The sequence below is a fragment of the Toxotes jaculatrix genome, chromosome 21, assembly GCF_017976425.1.
Source record: "Toxotes jaculatrix isolate fToxJac2 chromosome 21, fToxJac2.pri, whole genome shotgun sequence".
Classification (NCBI taxonomy): domain Eukaryota; kingdom Metazoa; phylum Chordata; class Actinopteri; family Toxotidae; genus Toxotes; species Toxotes jaculatrix.
The window spans coordinates 14,529,267-14,551,420 of record NC_054414.1 but is presented as its reverse complement, the minus strand read 5'-3'; the positions used below and the strand labels follow the sequence as shown (position 1 = coordinate 14,551,420).

At 34.4% G+C, this 22,154-nt stretch overlaps 2 protein-coding genes across 5 annotated transcripts in view; one reads left to right on the top strand and one right to left on the bottom strand.

The window, feature by feature from the left end:
* The window catches only part of LOC121201147 (C-terminal-binding protein 2), an 88,885-nt gene extending 83,001 nt beyond the window's left edge, over positions 1 to 5,884 (top strand). For all 4 annotated transcript variants that reach the window (XM_041066822.1, XM_041066821.1, XM_041066819.1 and 1 more), the window contains 3 exons: positions 1,703 to 1,830; positions 2,253 to 2,370; positions 4,018 to 5,884. In XM_041066822.1, coding sequence (XP_040922756.1) covers positions 1,703 to 1,830; positions 2,253 to 2,370; positions 4,018 to 4,198 — 427 coding nt within the window. In that variant the 3' untranslated portion in view covers positions 4,199 to 5,884. The remainder of the gene's footprint in view (positions 1 to 1,702; positions 1,831 to 2,252; positions 2,371 to 4,017) is intronic.
* Positions 5,885 to 6,544: 660 nt separating this feature from the next.
* The window catches only part of zranb1a (zinc finger, RAN-binding domain containing 1a), a 45,143-nt gene continuing 29,533 nt past the window's right edge, over positions 6,545 to 22,154 (bottom strand). Inside the window, exons 9-10 of the mRNA XM_041066824.1 lie at positions 7,967 to 8,196; positions 6,545 to 7,567 (exon numbers count right to left, since the gene is read on the bottom strand). Of these exons, the coding sequence (XP_040922758.1) occupies positions 7,352 to 7,567; positions 7,967 to 8,196 (446 nt within the window). The 3' untranslated portion in view covers positions 6,545 to 7,351. The remainder of the gene's footprint in view (positions 7,568 to 7,966; positions 8,197 to 22,154) is intronic.

Below are 22,154 nucleotides of genomic sequence, written 5' to 3'. Positions count from 1 at the left end.
TCCAATAAAGAAAAAGAAAAAGTACCAAGAGTAGTCACCCACAAAGGGTGAAACTTACAGAAGATCGCCGTAAAAGGTGGATCTTAAACCTACGTCTGCGGTCGGGAGGAGCAATCTGCTAATGTCCGTGTCTGCAGTGACCACTTCGTCGAAGGTATGTTAGCTAGCTAACTTGTGTTTTTGTGGCTGTGTTTATATCATTAGGTTGTCGCTTAATGCTCATTTACATAGTAATATTTCTATGTAACTGACAAATAAACCCCCTTGTATCCCTGTAAGATGTGTTTGTTGACATTATAGCCGCTATTGCTAGCTGCTAGCTATACATAACCAGCCGCTATTGCTAGCTGCTAGATATACATAACCAGTATAAGAATAAACACCAAACGATAATCGTCTTTGAGCCGTTTGGTACCAAGGTTGTGGACCCACCCGCTCACAAAAAAGTTATATGCCTCCAGGCTTTTGTAGGCTTTCATATGCTGTTTCGTATAATACGAGGTCTGAAGTATGAGATAGTTGGCGATCTCAACAGCCTCGATTGTCGGCAAATCTTTAACGTCCGTTGAAAACTCGCTCATCTTCATGAGGTACGGGTCGCGTCCAACATATTGTTTGATTAATTGTGTGTATCTCCGTCTCGACACGGGATCTAAACCCGTACAATACGGACTCTCTTCTAATATTTCTTCCATTGGCTCTGGCATGTAACTTACTTCCTGCCCTCCATATGAAATCGCTCCGCATACGTGCGTCATCATAATCACGTGACTGAAACCCAGCTATTGAGCTACGTAGTTTATGTAGCTGTTAACTACATACTTTGCGTAGTTTACGCGAAGCTGTAAACTACTACTAACTGCACAGTGCTAGTGATGGGTAGATGAGGCGTTATGAAGCGTGTCAACTCATTGCCAAACTGTATTGATACTGTGTCGATACTGTGTCACTGAATACTGACACCTGCTGGACCTTAAAAATCCCAACAGGCAGACAGACTCAACTGACACTGATTTGATTACCTAGTAGTACTGACACTGATTTGATGACCTAGTATATACAATAATATAATTTAAGCCATTGTATTTTGTATTGTATTATTTAATATTTTCATTTAAATTTAAAATATCTTTGATATTTTTTACAGTCAATAAATAATGTGAACATGTATCATAACGTGAAAATCTAAGTGAACGTGTTGTGAATGAGGATGCTTGTGAACTGGGATTTTTTTTTTTTACAAGTTTTTATTCCATAATTCTTGATGAATTTGACGATGAACCGTTAAAGATCAGAGATTCTTTTGGCAGATGCATCCCGTTGACATATGCGCTTCCTTATAAACAGTTTTGGCGCGTCAGTGTCAATTCCTAACAGTTCCTGTATCGGTCACGTGATTTTCTTACAGCGATAGGCTCACCGACACGGGGTTTTGCTCTATGAGCTCGACGCATCGGTGTTGCCGGACCCATCACTACACAATGCAAAATATGTATAGGCATGAAGGACACTATGCCAATGCTTTCTTGGCAACAAGTTATCTCTGTATGCAAGCAACATCCACACCCTCAGAACGTACATCTTCTACTGCTGGGCACACTATATTAGCCTGGAGCGACTTACGCGAGCTATGTAGCTTTGCGTCAGCGAGAAAATTTGCATTCTCTAGATTTATTTCTGTGTGTGTGTGTGTGTGTTATAGTTTTGCACAGGGCCCACTCAAAGACGCGCCGAACCTGATCTGCACACCACACACAGCCTGGTACAGTGAGCAGGCGTCTCTGGAGATGAGAGAAGCGGCGGCCACCGAGATCCGAAGAGCCATCACCGGTACGCAGTCGCATGTTCGCAACCCCCCCACACACCACACACACACACACACCGCAGCTTCAGCCTACTATGTGACCTGTTGCACGTCTTTCTTTCCCAGATGTCACATTTCCACTTCAATAGGCCCTGGGCAGCCTTTATTAAATCTGGACATCTTAATAGATGTCATCATTAGCTTTCCGACGCAGAGCAGAACAGAGCGGAGCCCAGGGGCTGGCCTCACAGAAAACATCCAGATTGTTAAATGATCTTAATTTGCATTTGTGTATCCAAGCCTGATGTGTTTGTCAGTCTGAACTCATTAACACTTTGGCGTCGCCTGATCGCTCATCCCCAGTTACAAGTTATGGCCTTTTAGAGTGTGTGATTTATGCTGGTGAGCCTCACTGCTTTTAACTCTGTGCGTTTTGCTCATATGACAGGCCGTATCCCCGACAGCTTAAGAAACTGCGTCAACAAGGAGTTCTTTGTCACCACGGCACCGTGGGCAGTTATGGATCAACCAGGTGTTCACCCTGAGCTCAACGGCGCCGCCTACAGGTAAACACTGAACACACAAACAGTTAGCCCTTCCTGTTTCAGAAATATTTAGTTTAAAACTGACCTGTATTTTTCTTTTTAGGATTTTTTATGCCAGTAGCAAATTAGATGTTTACCTATGTAAACTTTATTATAAAATCGCTTTACACCCCTGAAAGTGTTATTGCTTCAATTATTATTTTTTATTCTTGCTGTTAACAAAAAAATCTTAAAAATGCCATGTTCATTTGTTTTTTCCTTGATCTCCTCTATTTTAACGTTGTATAATATATGTTTTGTTAAATTGGCTTAATAAAGAAATCAGTAAAGTCACCCTTCTGCCTTAGATCCTAGTGCCCCATCCCCTCACTAACTGCCCTCTGTAGTAGTAGAAAGGTAATTCTCTGTCCACCCTGTCCCACTCTGGGCCCTTCCTGATCTGAGCATGTCCACCTCCATGTGCTTCTTTCACGCAGCCAAGTGAACCAAACTCTTCCGGCCGTAACAACCGGCGTCCCCCAAGACAAAATTAATGCCTAGATCAGGAGCAGGTAAATACGACTATCCGGGCTGACAGCCTCTTCTCTGGAGGTCCTGGATAAGACCCTCTCCCCTGAAGCTCACCTGATGTGTGTCCCATCTATAATCCTCCAGCACTCACCTGTTTGACTGAACACAGTGTAGAGATGGATGGAAGCGAATGTGGGGTTTGGATGTCCCAGTAAGCATGACATACAGCCATTCAAATGCAGTTTTATGGATGGAGTCATGCTTTATGGTTTCCCTCTAATGGGCTTTTGGGCAAATTCTATTAAACCTTGTCCTTTTCTCCCTCTCTGGTTGAATGGTGTGACACCCCCCCCCTTCCCAGTATTTGGGTCAGAATATTCTAATTTAATGGCTCTTTTCCAGCCAAATAGTCCCATGGACTAAATCAGGAACTAAAAGTGCTTTTTTTGTGTGTATTTCTGTTTGTGTTTCATCTCAAGAACCATAAAGATTAGGAAAATTATACCAATACAGAATTAAAAAGATTACGTCTTTGCTTCAGATACAATTTTATGGTGCTAAAACAATTAGTCAATTGAAAAAAGATTTGATAATTGATAAATTGTGTTGTGTAAACTGACATTTCTGACATAACTAATCATAAAACTAGAACAAATGTAGCTGCATCCATCCTACATCACAGTACATTGTTGTTTCTAATTTACTGTTATGTCTTATACAGTCATCTCTTATACAGTCAAATTTAGTTTCTCTGGCTTGCTCTGTCTATCTTGCTGCTTTTTTAAAGACTAATGTAGAACTCACATAACTGTTTACAGATCTGTACAATTGCAAGGAATTGCCACCTCCAGTCCTAGCAGTGTTGAGGCTGCTGTTTGACAAGGCAGCTCTAGCCTAATAATTCCTCAACCATTGGAAAGTTCTACCTTGAGAGCAGGAACTTTGAACAGGTTGAAATTCAGCTAAAGAGTTTTTAAAAGTATCCTGAAAAAGTTCCAGTGGTGGAAAAGAGCCAGTAGTCTCACTGAATGTCAGGAATGTTGAGAGAATCCTGTTTTTCACGGTGTTGGGAATGTGGACGGGTGCTGTGAGCACACTACACTCGCTCTGGAAATCACACTGTCTTCAGCACTAATTTCTGACCTTCCCTTTCTTCAGATACCCGCCAGGTGTGGTTGGAGTGGCTCCAGGTGGCATCCCGGGGGCGTTAGAGGGTATGGTCCCAGGTGGGGTGCCCATCGCCCACACCCTGCCCTCTGGTACACACCCCTCCCAGGCCCCGTCGCCCAACCAGCCCTCCAAACACGGCGAGACCAGAGAGCACCTCACCGAGCAATAGCAGCAGAAGGGATAGAAACGGCAACATCTCATCCGACCTGTCGACACTCAGAACCAACCAATCACAAAGCAACCGACCAACTGGGACCAAGAGACAGTGAAACAACACAAACGGCTGCCTGTTAAATCAGTCAGCAACTGGGAACAAAAGCAGTGTTCCGGGGAATTTGTACTTTTAACGTTTTAGTTTTTACTCTCTCTGTCTCTTTGGGTTCAGTATCGACTTTACTCTTTGATGATGATGTTTTTTTTTGTTTTGTTTTTTTTCTTCGGGACATGCCTATGATTGTGGACACAGAGTCCAGTGTTTTTAGTTCTCCGGGATAACGTGATGAGACTCTGTCCCGTCCCGTCCCTGCCCACCCCCCCACCCCTTTCACACCTCAGAGCTCATGGGAAACGTAGGCCCGCATCTCAACACACCAACGGGAGAACAAGAGAAAAAACTCTGGCATCATGTGCTACTGGACCTTATTACCCCCCACCCCACCCTCCCTTTCCAACTTCCTCCTGATCCTCCCCACCTCCAGCCCTCCTTATGTAACTAATGTGTGTTGTTTAGGCCCCTCATTATGCCTCAGAAGAGAATTTTTTTTCTTTCGATCTTCAGTGTGAATGACTAAAAATGGATTATTGAATTAAATATATTTATCATTCGTCAAACAAAAGGAAAAGATTGCTCATCAGTTATAGTAATCAAGAGTGGGTTTTAACCCTTTCCTGGCAATAATACACATGACGGCTGCAGTTACATGTTTTCACCACTCGGGGGCACTTCTGCATAGTGTGAGGGATTTCTTCTCCACCTGTGAGAAGGTTGCTTCAATGTATTGAGAGTGATTACTGTTTTTGAAGCCGTCAGTGGTAAACACTAAATAACACATTAACTTTATACATTTGATTGTAGCTGAATTTTAATGATATGAAGTTAGAGGGAGCTGCCAGCTGAGTATTTAACTTTTCTTTCTAGGTATTAAGAGTTGGTGATGTGTCTGAGTGAGTGTGGGCTGTGAAGAAGAGAACATTTACCATAGTCACTGAAATAAGGAGGGTGGTGTGACAGCATCTGATTCTTCTGTGCTAACGAACGAACATTTCGAATGGACATTTCTGACAGACGATCTTATCTTGGTGGCAGTGGTGTACAGATTGCGACTCCCTCCCTTTTTTGAGCACATTTCACTCTGAAGACAGGAAAGGGTTAAAGCAAACTTCATTTCTTAATGACTCAGGAAAACACTTTTTTGCAGATATTGTTTATTCCCAGAATTTTGTCTTTGAGGAAAAAAAAAAGATCTGGTTAGTCTGGATATTTTCTCTCCTCCCTCATCCTCTTCATTGTGGTATTTTTATATACAAGGCGCATCCCACGTTTTTGGTGTTAAAGAGTTTTGAAGAGTCCTGTTAGATTTGTATTGCCTAGTTAAATGTTCCTATAACCATAGTCCTATGTGATCCACCCTCTCTCTTCTCTCCTTATATTTTCTTTGTTCTATTGAAGGCCAGGTTCTTTGGGGCATCCTGTACTCTGTAAGAGCAATAGCAGAAACTCCTACTTAGTGTCCCAACAATAGCAGAAGAGGCAGCCAGCAGTATGTTTTTGTTTTTAGTGTGAGTATTTGTATTTGTTTCTTGTACAAGGTGAACATTTAGCATTCAGTGCAGTTCAAATAAAAAGATACGATTCTGAGAACCAGCTGTACCGACTGCTTGATTTGAATCAGTATTTTGTGCGCTCTGTTATTCAATTCAATTTCAATTCAATTTTATTTATATAGCGCCTTCCACAATCAAAATTGTCTCAAAGCGCTTTACAGAGACCCAGAGCCTGACCCCAGAGCAAGCACTTAAGGCGACAGGGTGGCAAGGAAAACTCCCTTTTAACAGGAAGAAACCTTGAGCAGAACCTGGCTCAGATGGGGGACCCTCCTGCCGATGGCCGGGCTGGGTGAAAAGAGACATCATCATCATCAGTACAGCATCTTCATTTTCTGATGAGACGCCTTCCTTTACTATGACTGTGCCTGATCTGTTATCATCCTCATTGTTTGATCTTATGTCACGGGGGGGTGCCAAGGTATTAACAAATCCTGATAAAACTTCAATGTAACAATTCTAACAGTGGTAAAAGTACATTAGTAAATAGGAAAAGATGGATTCTTGTAGACTGTCTGGATGTTTTCTCATCATATGCTTTTGCTGTTTGCCTTTCATATACATATTCTACTACAGAGCTGCTGGTGTGTGAACAGCAACATCAGACTTTGGTACATTCCCATCCACCATCACCCCACTGTTTCAGCTATGGCAAGAGGGAAAAAACAAATACAAATGGCAACAAAGAGGATGCAAGTGAGTCAAATTTAATATTAATGCACTCCATAGAAAGAGGCAGAGTGTTTGGTTTTCTCTTTTCCCCACCAGCGTCACCACCACCCACTCTAACATGAACATGAGCTACTAAATCACACGTAAAAATGTCAGTAAACTTGTACGTCATTTTTCCCCTCCCCTCACAGAATGTAGGTTTTATCTGTGCAAAATAAAATACTTCAAGACCGAGTGGATCAAACAGAAACACAGATAAAATGGGGGCAGAACAAAAGGTATCTCCTCCGTGCGCTAACTCTCCTAAACAAATAAATAAGTCCAACATCAGAAGGGGTTTGCAGAGGGATCAGCGATCAGGAAAACAGGTGCTCTTTAAACTCTAACATACACACAAGGACTGGCATCCTCTCAGTTTTAAGCAAAATTTCTGTCAGGCAATTCTGTAAATGAAATTTCTCATCTAGAGCAGCTTCAGGATTTCCTTAAATACAGTAAATTTTCCTATATGTCCTAGTATTTCTCTCACGTCAAGATCATTTCTTTGATAACAAATAAGGAGATATCTGAGTATAGGAAGGCAAACTAAGGGGACTTGATGTGCTTTCAAAGGAGCAGTAATCAGGATTCTGTTTGTTGGTGCTGGTATCTTTTTTTTTTCTATCACAGAGCTCACAGAACACATGCATTATTACAAGTTAAAGTTTTACATTTTGGAGAAAGAAAAAAAAGAAAAGAAATGTAGATAGTAAGTTACTCTCACAGAGCCTACATTGTCCAGTCTCAAGAGTGAAGAACTTGCACTTTCTTCTTTACCCCTGCTCATTCACTCATCTTCATCCTCCTCTTCCTCGCCGTCAGAGAGAGAGGCACAGGGGCGGATCTGACGGTATCTGTCCAACCACTTCTCCACCATCTGGGTGACCAGGGGGTGGTTACGGCGGCGAGAGCTCTTCTGCATGGCTGCCAGCATGCCTCCTTCTGTCACGCAGCAGTCCAGCCATTCCCTCAGCAGCTTTTCCTGCTGCTCCTCGTTGCCCATCTGAATCCCCCAAAAAACAGGTACATATTTAAGACATGAAATGACTGGTGACCACAACATACATCACAAACCTAAACATCCACTTCGCAACTGCATACTGGAACAATTTGTGGCAACTTGACACCAAAAACTGTACATGAGCCTGATTGTTAAAATTTTTACTTCAAAATTTTCCCTGATATTTTTGAAATGAAAAAAACTCTGTCAAAATGGGGAGAAATGTGAATGCATACTTCTTAGTAGGCAAATAAGTTTAAAACGTTTTCCCAGTGCAAATCTAAGTCCAAATTCACCTTACCTTTAATATTAAATATCAAAATAAAGATAAAATTACATTAAATAAAAAAAATAAAATTAGAAAAATGAGCTCTAACTGTTGGTCACAGTATCACACCCTACCTCTTGTGCAGACAGGAAGTGAATGTGAAGCAGTTTCCTCTCGCTGTCCACCAGTGGAAAAAAAGTGACAGTGACATCATCGTCAGTATTGAGGTTGGCGCCTGCACCGCGATTGTCATAGCCATCGTTTTCCATGGCCACCAGGGCCGAGAAGTGGCCCCGCGTGTAGCCCAGGGCAATGGGGCTCTTCCAGCAAAAACTCTGCTCCCATAACAGAGGCAGGTACACACCTGAAAATACACACACATATTTTGATGCCATATGGCCGTATGACATTTTTTATTACATTTTGAGGTCTTACAAAAATATGACTTTTTTAAACAGATTTTAGCGCCTTACTATACTATGACGTTTTTTATGACTTTTTGAGGTCAAAACATTTTTTGACTTATTTTGGCCAATTTTGACGCCTTACTATATGCTATGACGTTTTTTATGACTTTTTGAGGTCGAAAAAAATTTTGACTTTTTTTGGCCGAAAAAAAAACGCCATACTATACTATGACGTTTTTTTTATGACTTTTTGAGGTTAAAAAATTTTTTGACTTTTTTTGGCCGAAAAAAACGCCATACTATACTATGATGTTTTTTATGACTTTTTGAGGTCGAAAAAATTTTTGACTTTTTTTGGCCGAAAAAAACGCCTTACTATACTATGACGTTTTTATGACTTTTTGAGGTCGAAAAAATATTTGACTTTTTTTGGCCGAAAAAAACGCCTTACTATACTATGACGTTTTTTATGACTTTTTGAGGTCTAAAAAATTTTTGACTTTTTTTGTCCGATTTTGACGCCTTACTATACTATGACGTTTTTATGACTTTTTGAGGTCAAAAAAAATTTTGACTTTTTTTGGCCGAAAAAAACGCCATACTATACTATGACGTTTTTTATGACTTTTTGAGGTCGAAAAAAATTTTGACTTTTTTTGTCGGATTTTGACGCCTTACTATAATATGACGTTTTTTATGACTTTTTGAGGTCGAAAAAAATTTTGACTTTTTTTGGCCGAAAAAAACGCCATACTATACTATGACGTTTTTTATGACTTTTTGAGGTCGAAAAATTTTTTGACTTTTTTTGGCCGAAAAAAACGCCATACTATACTATGACGTTTTTTATGACTTTTTGAGGTCTAAAAAAATTTTGACTTTTTTTGGCCGAAAAAAACGCCATACTACACTATGACGTTTTTTATGACTTTTTGAGGTCGAAAAATTTTTTGACTTTTTTTGGCCGAAAAAAACGCCTTACTATACTATGACGTTTTTTATGACTTTTTGAGGTCGAAAATTTTTTTGACTTTTTTTGGCCGAAAAAAACGCCTTACTATACTATGACGTTTTTTATGACTTTTTGAGGTCAAAAAAAATTTTGACTTTTTTTGTCCGATTTTGACGCCTTACTATACTATGACGTTTTTTATGACTTTTTGAGGTCGAAAATTTTTTTGACTTTTTTTGGCCGAAAAAAACGGCATACTATACTATGATGTTTTTTATGACTTTTTGAGGTCTAAAAAAATTTTGACTTTTTTTGGACGATTTTGACGCCTTACTATACTATGACGTTTTTTATGACTTTTGGAGGTCGAAAAAATTTTTGACTTTTTTTGGCCGAAAAAAATGCCTTACTATACTATGACGTTTTTTATGTCTTTTTGAGGTCAAAAAAAATTTTGACTTTTTTTGTCCGATTTTGATGCCTTACTATAATATGACGTTTTTTATGACTTTTTGAGGTCGAAAAAAATTTTGACTTTTTTTGGCCGAAAAAAACGCCATACTATACTATGACGTTTTTTATGACTTTTTGAGGTTAAAAATTTTTTTGACTTTTTTTGGCCGAAAAAAACGCCATACTATACTATGATGTTTTTTATGACTTTTTGAGGTCGAAAAATTTTTTGACTTTTTTTGGCCGAAAAAAACGCCATACTATACTATGACGTTTTTTATGACTTTTTGAGGTCGAAAAAAATTTTGACTTTTTTTGGCCGAAAAAAACGCCATACTATACTATGACGTTTTTTATGACTTTTTGAGGTCGAAAAAAATTTTTGACTTTTTTTGTCCGATTTTGACGCCTTACTATACTATGACGTTTTTATGACTTTTTGAGGTCGAAAAATTTTTTGACTTTTTTTGGCCGAAAAAAACGCCATACTATACTATGACGTTTTTTATGACTTTTTGAGGTCAAAAAAAAAATTGACTTTTTTTGGCCGAAAAAACGCCATACTATACTATGACGTTTTTTATGACTTTTTGAGGTCGAAAAATTTTTTTGACTTTTTTTGGCCAAAAAAAACGCCATACTGTACTATGACGTTTTTTATGACTTTTTGAGGTCTAAAAAATTTTTGACTTTTTTTGTCCGATTTTGACGCCTTACTATACTATGACGTTTTTTATGACTTTTTGAGGTCGAAAAATTTTTTGACTTTTTTTGGCCGAAAAAAACGCCATACTATACTATGACGTTTTTTATGACTTTTTGAGGTCTAAAAAATTTTTGACTTTTTTTGGCCGATTTTGACGCCTTACTATACTATGACGTTTTATATGACTTTTTGAGGTCGAAAAATTTTTTGACTTTTTTTGGCCGAAAAAAACGCCATACTATACTATGACGTTTTTTATGACTTTTTGAGGTCGAAAAAAATTTTGACTTTTTTTGGCCGAAAAAAACGCCATACTATACTATGACGTTTTTTATGACTTTTTGAGGTCAAAAAATTTTTTGACTTTTTTTGGCCGAAAAAAACGCCATACTATACTATGACGTTTTTTATGACTTTTTGAGGTCTAAAAAAATTTTGACTTTTTTTGGCCGATTTTGACGCCTTACTATACTATAACGTTTTATATGACTTTTTGAGGTCGAAAATTTTTTTGACTTTTTTTGGCCGAAAAAAACGCCATACTATACTATGACGTTTTTTATGACTTTTTAAGGTCGAAAAAAAATTTGACTTTTTTTGGCCGAAAAAAACGCCATACTATACTATGACGTTTTTTATGACTTTTTGAGGTCTAAAAAAATTTTGACTTTTTTTGGCCGATTTTGACGCCTTACTATACTATGACGTTTTATATGACTTTTTGAGGTCGAAAAATTTTTTGACTTTTTTTGGCCGAAAAAAACGCCATACTATACTATGACGTTTTTTATGACTTTTTGAGGTCGAAAAAAAATTTGACTTTTTTTGGCCGAAAAAAACGCCATACTATACTATGACGTTTTTTATGACTTTTTGAGGTCTAAAAAAATTTTGACTTTTTTTGGCCGATTTTGACGCCTTACTATACTATGACGTTTTATATGACTTTTTGAGGTCGAAAAATTTTTTGACTTTTTTTGGCCGAAAAAAACACCATACTATACTATGACGTTTTTTATGACTTTTTGAGGTCAAAAAAAAAATTGACTTTTTTTGGCCGAAAAAAACGCCATACTATACTATGACGTTTTTTATGACTTTTTGAGGTCTAAAAAAATTTTGACTTTTTTTGGCCGATTTTGACGCCTTACTATACTATGACGTTTTATATGACTTTTTGAGGTCGAAAATTTTTTTGACTTTTTTTGGCCGAAAAAAACGCCATACTATACTATGACGTTTTTTATGACTTTTTGAGGTCAAAAAAAATTTTGACTTTTTTTGTCCGATTTTGACGCCTTACTATACTATGACGTTTTTTATGACTTTTTGAGGTCTAAAAAAATTTTGACTTTTTTTGTCCGATTTTGACGCCTTACTATACTATGACGTTTTTTATGACTTTTGGAGGTCGAAAAAATTTTTGACTTTTTTTGGCCGAAAAAACGCCATACTATACTATGACGTTTTTTATGACTTTTTGAGGTCAAAAAAAATTTCGACTTTTTTTGGCCGAAAAAAACGCCATACTATACTATGACGTTTTTTATGACTTTTGAGGTTAAAAAATTTTTTGACTTTTTTTGGCCGAAAAAAACGCCATACTATACTATGACGTTTTTTATGACTTTTTGAGGTCGAAAAAATTTTTGACTTTTTTTGGCCGAAAAAAACGCCTTACTATACTATGACGTTTTTTATGACTTTTTGAGGTCTAAAAAAATTTTGACTTTTTTTGTCCGATTTTGACGCCTTACTATACTATGACGTTTTTTATGACTTTTTGAGGTCGAAAAAAATTTTGACTTTTTTTGGCCGAAAAAAACGCCATACTATACTATGACGTTTTTTATGACTTTTTGAGGTCTAAAAAAATTTTGACTTTTTTTGGCCGATTTTGACGCCTTACTATACTATGACGTTTTATATGACTTTTTGAGGTCGAAAAATTTTTTGACTTTTTTTGGCCGAAAAAAACGCCATACTATACTATGACGTTTTTTATGACTTTTTGAGGTCAAAAAAAAAATTGACTTTTTTTGGCCGAAAAAAACGCCATACTATACTATGACGTTTTTTATGACTTTTTGAGGTCGAAAAAAATTTTGACTTTTTTTGGCCGAAAAAAACGCCATACTATACTATGACGTTTTTTATGACTTTTTGAGGTCAAAAAATTTTTTGACTTTTTTTGGCCGAAAAAAACGCCATACTATACTATGACGTTTTTTATGACTTTTTGAGGTCTAAAAAAATTTTGACTTTTTTTGGCCGATTTTGACGCCTTACTATACTATGACGTTTTATATGACTTTTTGAGGTCGAAAATTTTTTTGACTTTTTTTGGCCGAAAAAAACGCCATACTATACTATGACGTTTTTTATGACTTTTTGAGGTCAAAAAATTTTTTGACTTTTTTTGGCCGAAAAAAACGCCATACTATACTATGACGTTTTTTATGACTTTTTAAGGTCGAAAAAAAAATTGACTTTTTTTGGCCGAAAAAAACGCCATACTATACTATGACGTTTTTTATGACTTTTTGAGGTCTAAAAAAATTTTGACTTTTTTTGGCCGATTTTGACGCCTTACTATACTATGACGTTTTATATGACTTTTTGAGGTCGAAAATTTTTTTGACTTTTTTTGGCCGAAAAAAACGCCATACTATACTATGACGTTTTTTATGACTTTTTAAGGTCGAAAAAAAAATTGACTTTTTTTGGCCGAAAAAAACGCCATACTATACTATGACGTTTTTTATGACTTTTTGAGGTCTAAAAAAATTTTGACTTTTTTTGGCCGATTTTGACGCCTTACTATACTATGACGTTTTATATGACTTTTTGAGGTCGAAAAATTTTTTGACTTTTTTTGGCCGAAAAAAACGCCATACTATACTATGACGTTTTTTATGACTTTTTGAGGTCAAAAAAAAAATTGACTTTTTTTGGCCGAAAAAAACGCCATACTATACTATGACGTTTTTTATGACTTTTTGAGGTCGAAAAATTTTTTTGACTTTTTTTGGCCGAAAAAACGCCATACTGTACTATGACGTTTTTTATGACTTTTTGAGGTCGAAAAAAAATTTGACTTTTTTTGGCCGAAAAAAACGCCTTACTATACTATGACGTTTTTTTATGACTTTTTGAGGTTAAAAATTTTTTGACTTTTTTTGTCCGATTTTGACGCCTTACTATACTATGACGTTTTTTATGACTTTTTGAGGTCAAAAAAAATTTTGACTTTTTTTGGCCGAAAAAAACGCCATACTATACTATGACGTTTTTTATGACTTTTTGAGGTCAAAAAAAATTTTGACTTTTTTTGTCCGATTTTGACGCCTTACTATACTATGACGTTTTTTTATGACTTTTGGAGGTCGAAAAAATTTTTGACTTTTTTTGTCCGATTTTGACGCCTTACTATACTATGACGTTTTTTATGACTTTTTGAGGTCGAAAAAAATTTTGACTTTTTTTGGCCGAAAAAAACGCCATACTATACTATGACGTTTTTAATGACTTTTTGAGGTCTAAAAAAATTTTGACTTTTTTTGGCCGATTTTGACGCCTTACTATACTATGACGTTTTATATGACTTTTTGAGGTCGAAAATTTTTTTGACTTTTTTTGGCCGAAAAAAACGCCATACTATACTATGACGTTTTTTATGACTTTTTAAGGTCGAAAAAAAAATTGACTTTTTTTGGCCGAAAAAAACGCCATACTATACTATGACGTTTTTTATGACTTTTTGAGGTCGAAAAAAATTTTGACTTTTTTTGGCCGAAAAAAACGCCATACCTTACTATGACGTTTTTTATGACTTTTTGAGGTCAAAAAAAATTTTGACTTTTTTTGTCCGATTTTGACGCCATACTATACTATGACGTTTTTTATGACTCTTGGAGGTCGAAAAAAAATTTGACTTTTTTTGGCCGAAAAAAACGCCATACTATACTATGACGTTTTTTATGACTTTTTGAGGTCTAAAAAAATTTTGACTTTTTTTGGCCGATTTTGACGCCTTACTATACTATGACGTTTTATATGACTTTTTGAGGTCGAAAATTTTTTGACTTTTTTTGGCCGAAAAAAACGCCATACTATACTATGACGTTTTTTATGACTTTTTGAGGTCAAAAAAAAAATTGACTTTTTTTGGCCGAAAAAAACGCCATACTATACTATGACGTTTTTTATGACTTTTTGAGGTCGAAAAAATTTTTGACTTTTTTTGGCCGAAAAAAACGCCTTACTATACTATGACGTTTTTTATGACTTTTTGAGGTCGAAAAAAATTTTGACTTTTTTTGGCCGAAAAAAACGCCATACTATACTATGACGTTTTTTATGACTTTTTGAGGTCAAAAAATTTTTTGACTTTTTTTGGCCGAAAAAAACGCCATACTATACTATGACGTTTTTTATGACTTTTTGAGGTCTAAAAAAATTTTGACTTTTTTTGGCCGATTTTGACGCCTTACTATACTATGACGTTTTATATGACTTTTTGAGGTCGAAAATTTTTTTGACTTTTTTTGGCCGAAAAAAACGCCATACTATACTATGACGTTTTTTATGACTTTTTGAGGTCAAAAAATTTTTTGACTTTTTTTGGCCGAAAAAAACGCCATACTATACTATGACGTTTTTTATGACTTTTTGAGGTCGAAAAATGTTTTGACTTTTTTTGGCCGAAAAAAACGCCATACTATACTATGACGTTTTTTATGACTTTTTGAGGTCTAAAAAATTTTTGACTTTTTGTGGCCGATTTTGACGCCTTACTATACTATGACGTTTTATATGACTTTTTGAGGTCGAAAATTTTTTTGACTTTTTTTGGCCGAAAAAAACGCCATACTATACTATGACGTTTTTTATGACTTTTTAAGGTCGAAAAAAAAATTGACTTTTTTTGGCCGAAAAAAACGCCATACTACACTATGACGTTTTTTATGACTTTTTGAGGTCGAAAAATTTTTTGACTTTTTTTGGCCGAAAAAAACGCCTTACTATACTATGACGTTTTTTATGACTTTTTGAGGTCGAAAATTTTTTTGACTTTTTTTGGCCGAAAAAAACGCCTTACTATACTATGACGTTTTTTATGACTTTTTGAGGTCAAAAAAAATTTTGACTTTTTTTGTCCGATTTTGACGCCTTACTATACTATGACGTTTTTTATGACTTTTTGAGGTCGAAAATTTTTTTGACTTTTTTTGGCCGAAAAAAACGGCATACTATACTATGATGTTTTTTATGACTTTTTGAGGTCTAAAAAAATTTTGACTTTTTTTGGACGATTTTGACGCCTTACTATACTATGACGTTTTTTATGACTTTTGGAGGTCGAAAAAATTTTTGACTTTTTTTGGCCGAAAAAAATGCCTTACTATACTATGACGTTTTTTATGTCTTTTTGAGGTCAAAAAAAATTTTGACTTTTTTTGTCCGATTTTGATGCCTTACTATAATATGACGTTTTTTATGACTTTTTGAGGTCGAAAAAAATTTTGACTTTTTTTGGCCGAAAAAAACGCCATACTATACTATGACGTTTTTTATGACTTTTTGAGGTTAAAAATTTTTTTGACTTTTTTTGGCCGAAAAAAACGCCATACTATACTATGATGTTTTTTATGACTTTTTGAGGTCGAAAAATTTTTTGACTTTTTTTGGCCGAAAAAAACGCCATACTATACTATGACGTTTTTTATGACTTTTTGAGGTCGAAAAAAATTTTGACTTTTTTTGGCCGAAAAAAACGCCATACTATACTATGACGTTTTTTATGACTTTTTGAGGTCGAAAAAAATTTTTGACTTTTTTTGTCCGATTTTGACGCCTTACTATACTATGACGTTTTTATGACTTTTTGAGGTCGAAAAATTTTTTGACTTTTTTTGGCCGAAAAAAACGCCATACTATACTATGACGTTTTTTATGACTTTTTGAGGTCAAAAAAAAAATTGACTTTTTTTGGCCGAAAAAACGCCATACTATACTATGACGTTTTTTATGACTTTTTGAGGTCGAAAAATTTTTTTGACTTTTTTTGGCCAAAAAAAACGCCATACTGTACTATGACGTTTTTTATGACTTTTTGAGGTCTAAAAAATTTTTGACTTTTTTTGTCCGATTTTGACGCCTTACTATACTATGACGTTTTTTATGACTTTTTGAGGTCGAAAAATTTTTTGACTTTTTTTGGCCGAAAAAAACGCCATACTATACTATGACGTTTTTTATGACTTTTTGAGGTCTAAAAAAATTTTGACTTTTTTTGGCCGAAAAAAACGCCATACTACACTATGACGTTTTTTATGACTTTTTGAGGTCGAAAAATTTTTTGACTTTTTTTGGCCGAAAAAAACGCCATACTATACTATGACGTTTTTTATGACTTTTTGAGGTCAAAAAAAAAATTGACTTTTTTTGGCCGAAAAAAACGCCATACTATACTATGACGTTTTTTATGACTTTTTGAGGTCGAAAAAAATTTTGACTTTTTTTGGCCGAAAAAAACGCCATACTATACTATGACGTTTTTTATGACTTTTTGAGGTCAAAAAATTTTTTGACTTTTTTTGGCCGAAAAAAACGCCATACTATACTATGACGTTTTTTATGACTTTTTGAGGTCTAAAAAAATTTTGACTTTTTTTGGCCGATTTTGACGCCTTACTATACTATGACGTTTTATATGACTTTTTGAGGTCGAAAATTTTTTTGACTTTTTTTGGCCGAAAAAAACGCCATACTATACTATGACGTTTTTTATGACTTTTTGAGGTCAAAAAATTTTTTGACTTTTTTTGGCCGAAAAAAACGCCATACTATACTATGACGTTTTTTATGACTTTTTAAGGTCGAAAAAAAAATTGACTTTTTTTGGCCGAAAAAAACGCCATACTATACTATGACGTTTTTTATGACTTTTTGAGGTCTAAAAAAATTTTGACTTTTTTTGGCCGATTTTGACGCCTTACTATACTATGACGTTTTATATGACTTTTTGAGGTCGAAAATTTTTTTGACTTTTTTTGGCCGAAAAAAACGCCATACTATACTATGACGTTTTTTATGACTTTTTAAGGTCGAAAAAAAAATTGACTTTTTTTGGCCGAAAAAAACGCCATACTATACTATGACGTTTTTTATGACTTTTTGAGGTCTAAAAAAATTTTGACTTTTTTTGGCCGATTTTGACGCCTTACTATACTATGACGTTTTATATGACTTTTTGAGGTCGAAAAATTTTTTGACTTTTTTTGGCCGAAAAAAACGCCATACTATACTATGACGTTTTTTATGACTTTTTGAGGTCAAAAAAAAAATTGACTTTTTTTGGCCGAAAAAAACGCCATACTATACTATGACGTTTTTTATGACTTTTTGAGGTCGAAAAATTTTTTTGACTTTTTTTGGCCGAAAAAACGCCATACTGTACTATGACGTTTTTTATGACTTTTTGAGGTCGAAAAAAAATTTGACTTTTTTTGGCCGAAAAAAACGCCTTACTATACTATGACGTTTTTTTATGACTTTTTGAGGTTAAAAATTTTTTGACTTTTTTTGTCCGATTTTGACGCCTTACTATACTATGACGTTTTTTATGACTTTTTGAGGTCAAAAAAAATTTTGACTTTTTTTGGCCGAAAAAAACGCCATACTATACTATGACGTTTTTTATGACTTTTTGAGGTCAAAAAAAATTTTGACTTTTTTTGTCCGATTTTGACGCCTTACTATACTATGACGTTTTTTTATGACTTTTGGAGGTCGAAAAAATTTTTGACTTTTTTTGTCCGATTTTGACGCCTTACTATACTATGACGTTTTTTATGACTTTTTGAGGTCGAAAAAAATTTTGACTTTTTTTGGCCGAAAAAAACGCCATACTATACTATGACGTTTTTAATGACTTTTTGAGGTCTAAAAAAATTTTGACTTTTTTTGGCCGATTTTGACGCCTTACTATACTATGACGTTTTATATGACTTTTTGAGGTCGAAAATTTTTTTGACTTTTTTTGGCCGAAAAAAACGCCATACTATACTATGACGTTTTTTATGACTTTTTAAGGTCGAAAAAAAAATTGACTTTTTTTGGCCGAAAAAAACGCCATACTATACTATGACGTTTTTTATGACTTTTTGAGGTCGAAAAAAATTTTGACTTTTTTTGGCCGAAAAAAACGCCATACCTTACTATGACGTTTTTTATGACTTTTTGAGGTCAAAAAAAATTTTGACTTTTTTTGTCCGATTTTGACGCCATACTATACTATGACGTTTTTTATGACTCTTGGAGGTCGAAAAAAAATTTGACTTTTTTTGGCCGAAAAAAACGCCATACTATACTATGACGTTTTTTATGACTTTTTGAGGTCTAAAAAAATTTTGACTTTTTTTGGCCGATTTTGACGCCTTACTATACTATGACGTTTTATATGACTTTTTGAGGTCGAAAATTTTTTGACTTTTTTTGGCCGAAAAAAACGCCATACTATACTATGACGTTTTTTATGACTTTTTGAGGTCAAAAAAAAAATTGACTTTTTTTGGCCGAAAAAAACGCCATACTATACTATGACGTTTTTTATGACTTTTTGAGGTCGAAAAAATTTTTGACTTTTTTTGGCCGAAAAAAACGCCTTACTATACTATGACGTTTTTTATGACTTTTTGAGGTCGAAAAAAATTTTGACTTTTTTTGGCCGAAAAAAACGCCATACTATACTATGACGTTTTTTATGACTTTTTGAGGTCAAAAAATTTTTTGACTTTTTTTGGCCGAAAAAAACGCCATACTATACTATGACGTTTTTTATGACTTTTTGAGGTCTAAAAAAATTTTGACTTTTTTTGGCCGATTTTGACGCCTTACTATACTATGACGTTTTATATGACTTTTTGAGGTCGAAAATTTTTTTGACTTTTTTTGGCCGAAAAAAACGCCATACTATACTATGACGTTTTTTATGACTTTTTGAGGTCAAAAAATTTTTTGACTTTTTTTGGCCGAAAAAAACGCCATACTATACTATGACGTTTTTTATGACTTTTTGAGGTCGAAAAATGTTTTGACTTTTTTTGGCCGAAAAAAACGCCATACTATACTATGACGTTTTTTATGACTTTTTGAGGTCTAAAAAATTTTTGACTTTTTGTGGCCGATTTTGACGCCTTACTATACTATGACGTTTTATATGACTTTTTGAGGTCGAAAATTTTTTTGACTTTTTTTGGCCGAAAAAAACGCCATACTATACTATGACGTTTTTTATGACTTTTTAAGGTCGAAAAAAAAATTGACTTTTTTTGGCCGAAAAAAACGCCATACTACACTATGACGTTTTTTATGACTTTTTGAGGTCGAAAAATTTTTTGACTTTTTTTGGCCGAAAAAAACGCCTTACTATACTATGACGTTTTTTATGACTTTTTGAGGTCGAAAATTTTTTTGACTTTTTTTGGCCGAAAAAAACGCCTTACTATACTATGACGTTTTTTATGACTTTTTGAGGTCAAAAAAAATTTTGACTTTTTTTGTCCGATTTTGACGCCTTACTATACTATGACGTTTTTTATGACTTTTTGAGGTCGAAAATTTTTTTGACTTTTTTTGGCCGAAAAAAACGGCATACTATACTATGATGTTTTTTATGACTTTTTGAGGTCTAAAAAAATTTTGACTTTTTTTGGACGATTTTGACGCCTTACTATACTATGACGTTTTTTATGACTTTTGGAGGTCGAAAAAATTTTTGACTTTTTTTGGCCGAAAAAAATGCCTTACTATACTATGACGTTTTTTATGTCTTTTTGAGGTCAAAAAAAATTTTGACTTTTTTTGTCCGATTTTGATGCCTTACTATAATATGACGTTTTTTATGACTTTTTGAGGTCGAAAAAAATTTTGACTTTTTTTGGCCGAAAAAAACGCCATACTATACTATGACGTTTTTTATGACTTTTTGAGGTTAAAAATTTTTTTGACTTTTTTTGGCCGAAAAAAACGCCATACTATACTATGATGTTTTTTATGACTTTTTGAGGTCGAAAAATTTTTTGACTTTTTTTGGCCGAAAAAAACGCCATACTATACTATGACGTTTTTTATGACTTTTTGAGGTCGAAAAAAATTTTGACTTTTTTTGGCCGAAAAAAACGCCATACTATACTATGACGTTTTTTATGACTTTTTGAGGTCGAAAAAAATTTTTGACTTTTTTTGTCCGATTTTGACGCCTTACTATACTATGACGTTTTTATGACTTTTTGAGGTCGAAAAATTTTTTGACTTTTTTTGGCCGAAAAAAACGCCATACTATACTATGACGTTTTTTATGACTTTTTGAGGTCAAAAAAAAAATTGACTTTTTTTGGCCGAAAAAACGCCATACTATACTATGACGTTTTTTATGACTTTTTGAGGTCGAAAAATTTTTTTGACTTTTTTTGGCCAAAAAAAACGCCATACTGTACTATGACGTTTTTTATGACTTTTTGAGGTCTAAAAAATTTTTGACTTTTTTTGTCCGATTTTGACGCCTTACTATACTATGACGTTTTTTATGACTTTTTGAGGTCGAAAAATTTTTTGACTTTTTTTGGCCGAAAAAAACGCCATACTATACTATGACGTTTTTTATGACTTTTTGAGGTCTAAAAAATTTTTGACTTTTTTTGGCCGATTTTGACGCCTTACTATACTATGACGTTTTATATGACTTTTTGAGGTCGAAAAATTTTTTGACTTTTTTTGGCCGAAAAAAACGCCATACTATACTATGACGTTTTTTATGACTTTTTGAGGTCGAAAAAAATTTTGACTTTTTTTGGCCGAAAAAAACGCCATACTATACTATGACGTTTTTTATGACTTTTTGAGGTCAAAAAATTTTTTGACTTTTTTTGGCCGAAAAAAACGCCATACTATACTATGACGTTTTTTATGACTTTTTGAGGTCTAAAAAAATTTTGACTTTTTTTGGCCGATTTTGACGCCTTACTATACTATAACGTTTTATATGACTTTTTGAGGTCGAAAATTTTTTTGACTTTTTTTGGCCGAAAAAAACGCCATACTATACTATGACGTTTTTTATGACTTTTTAAGGTCGAAAAAAAATTTGACTTTTTTTGGCCGAAAAAAACGCCATACTATACTATGACGTTTTTTATGACTTTTTGAGGTCTAAAAAAATTTTGACTTTTTTTGGCCGATTTTGACGCCTTACTATACTATGACGTTTTATATGACTTTTTGAGGTCGAAAAATTTTTTGACTTTTTTTGGCCGAAAAAAACGCCATACTATACTATGACGTTTTTTATGACTTTTTGAGGTCGAAAAAAAATTTGACTTTTTTTGGCCGAAAAAAACGCCATACTATACTATGACGTTTTTTATGACTTTTTGAGGTCTAAAAAAATTTTGACTTTTTTTGGCCGATTTTGACGCCTTACTATACTATGACGTTTTATATGACTTTTTGAGGTCGAAAAATTTTTTGACTTTTTTTGGCCGAAAAAAACGCCATACTATACTATGACGTTTTTTATGACTTTTTGAGGTCAAAAAAAAAATTGACTTTTTTTGGCCGAAAAAAACGCCATACTATACTATGACGTTTTTTATGACTTTTTGAGGTCTAAAAAAATTTTGACTTTTTTTGGCCGATTTTGACGCCTTACTATACTATGACGTTTTATATGACTTTTTGAGGTCGAAAATTTTTTTGACTTTTTTTGGCCGAAAAAAACGCCATACTATACTATGACGTTT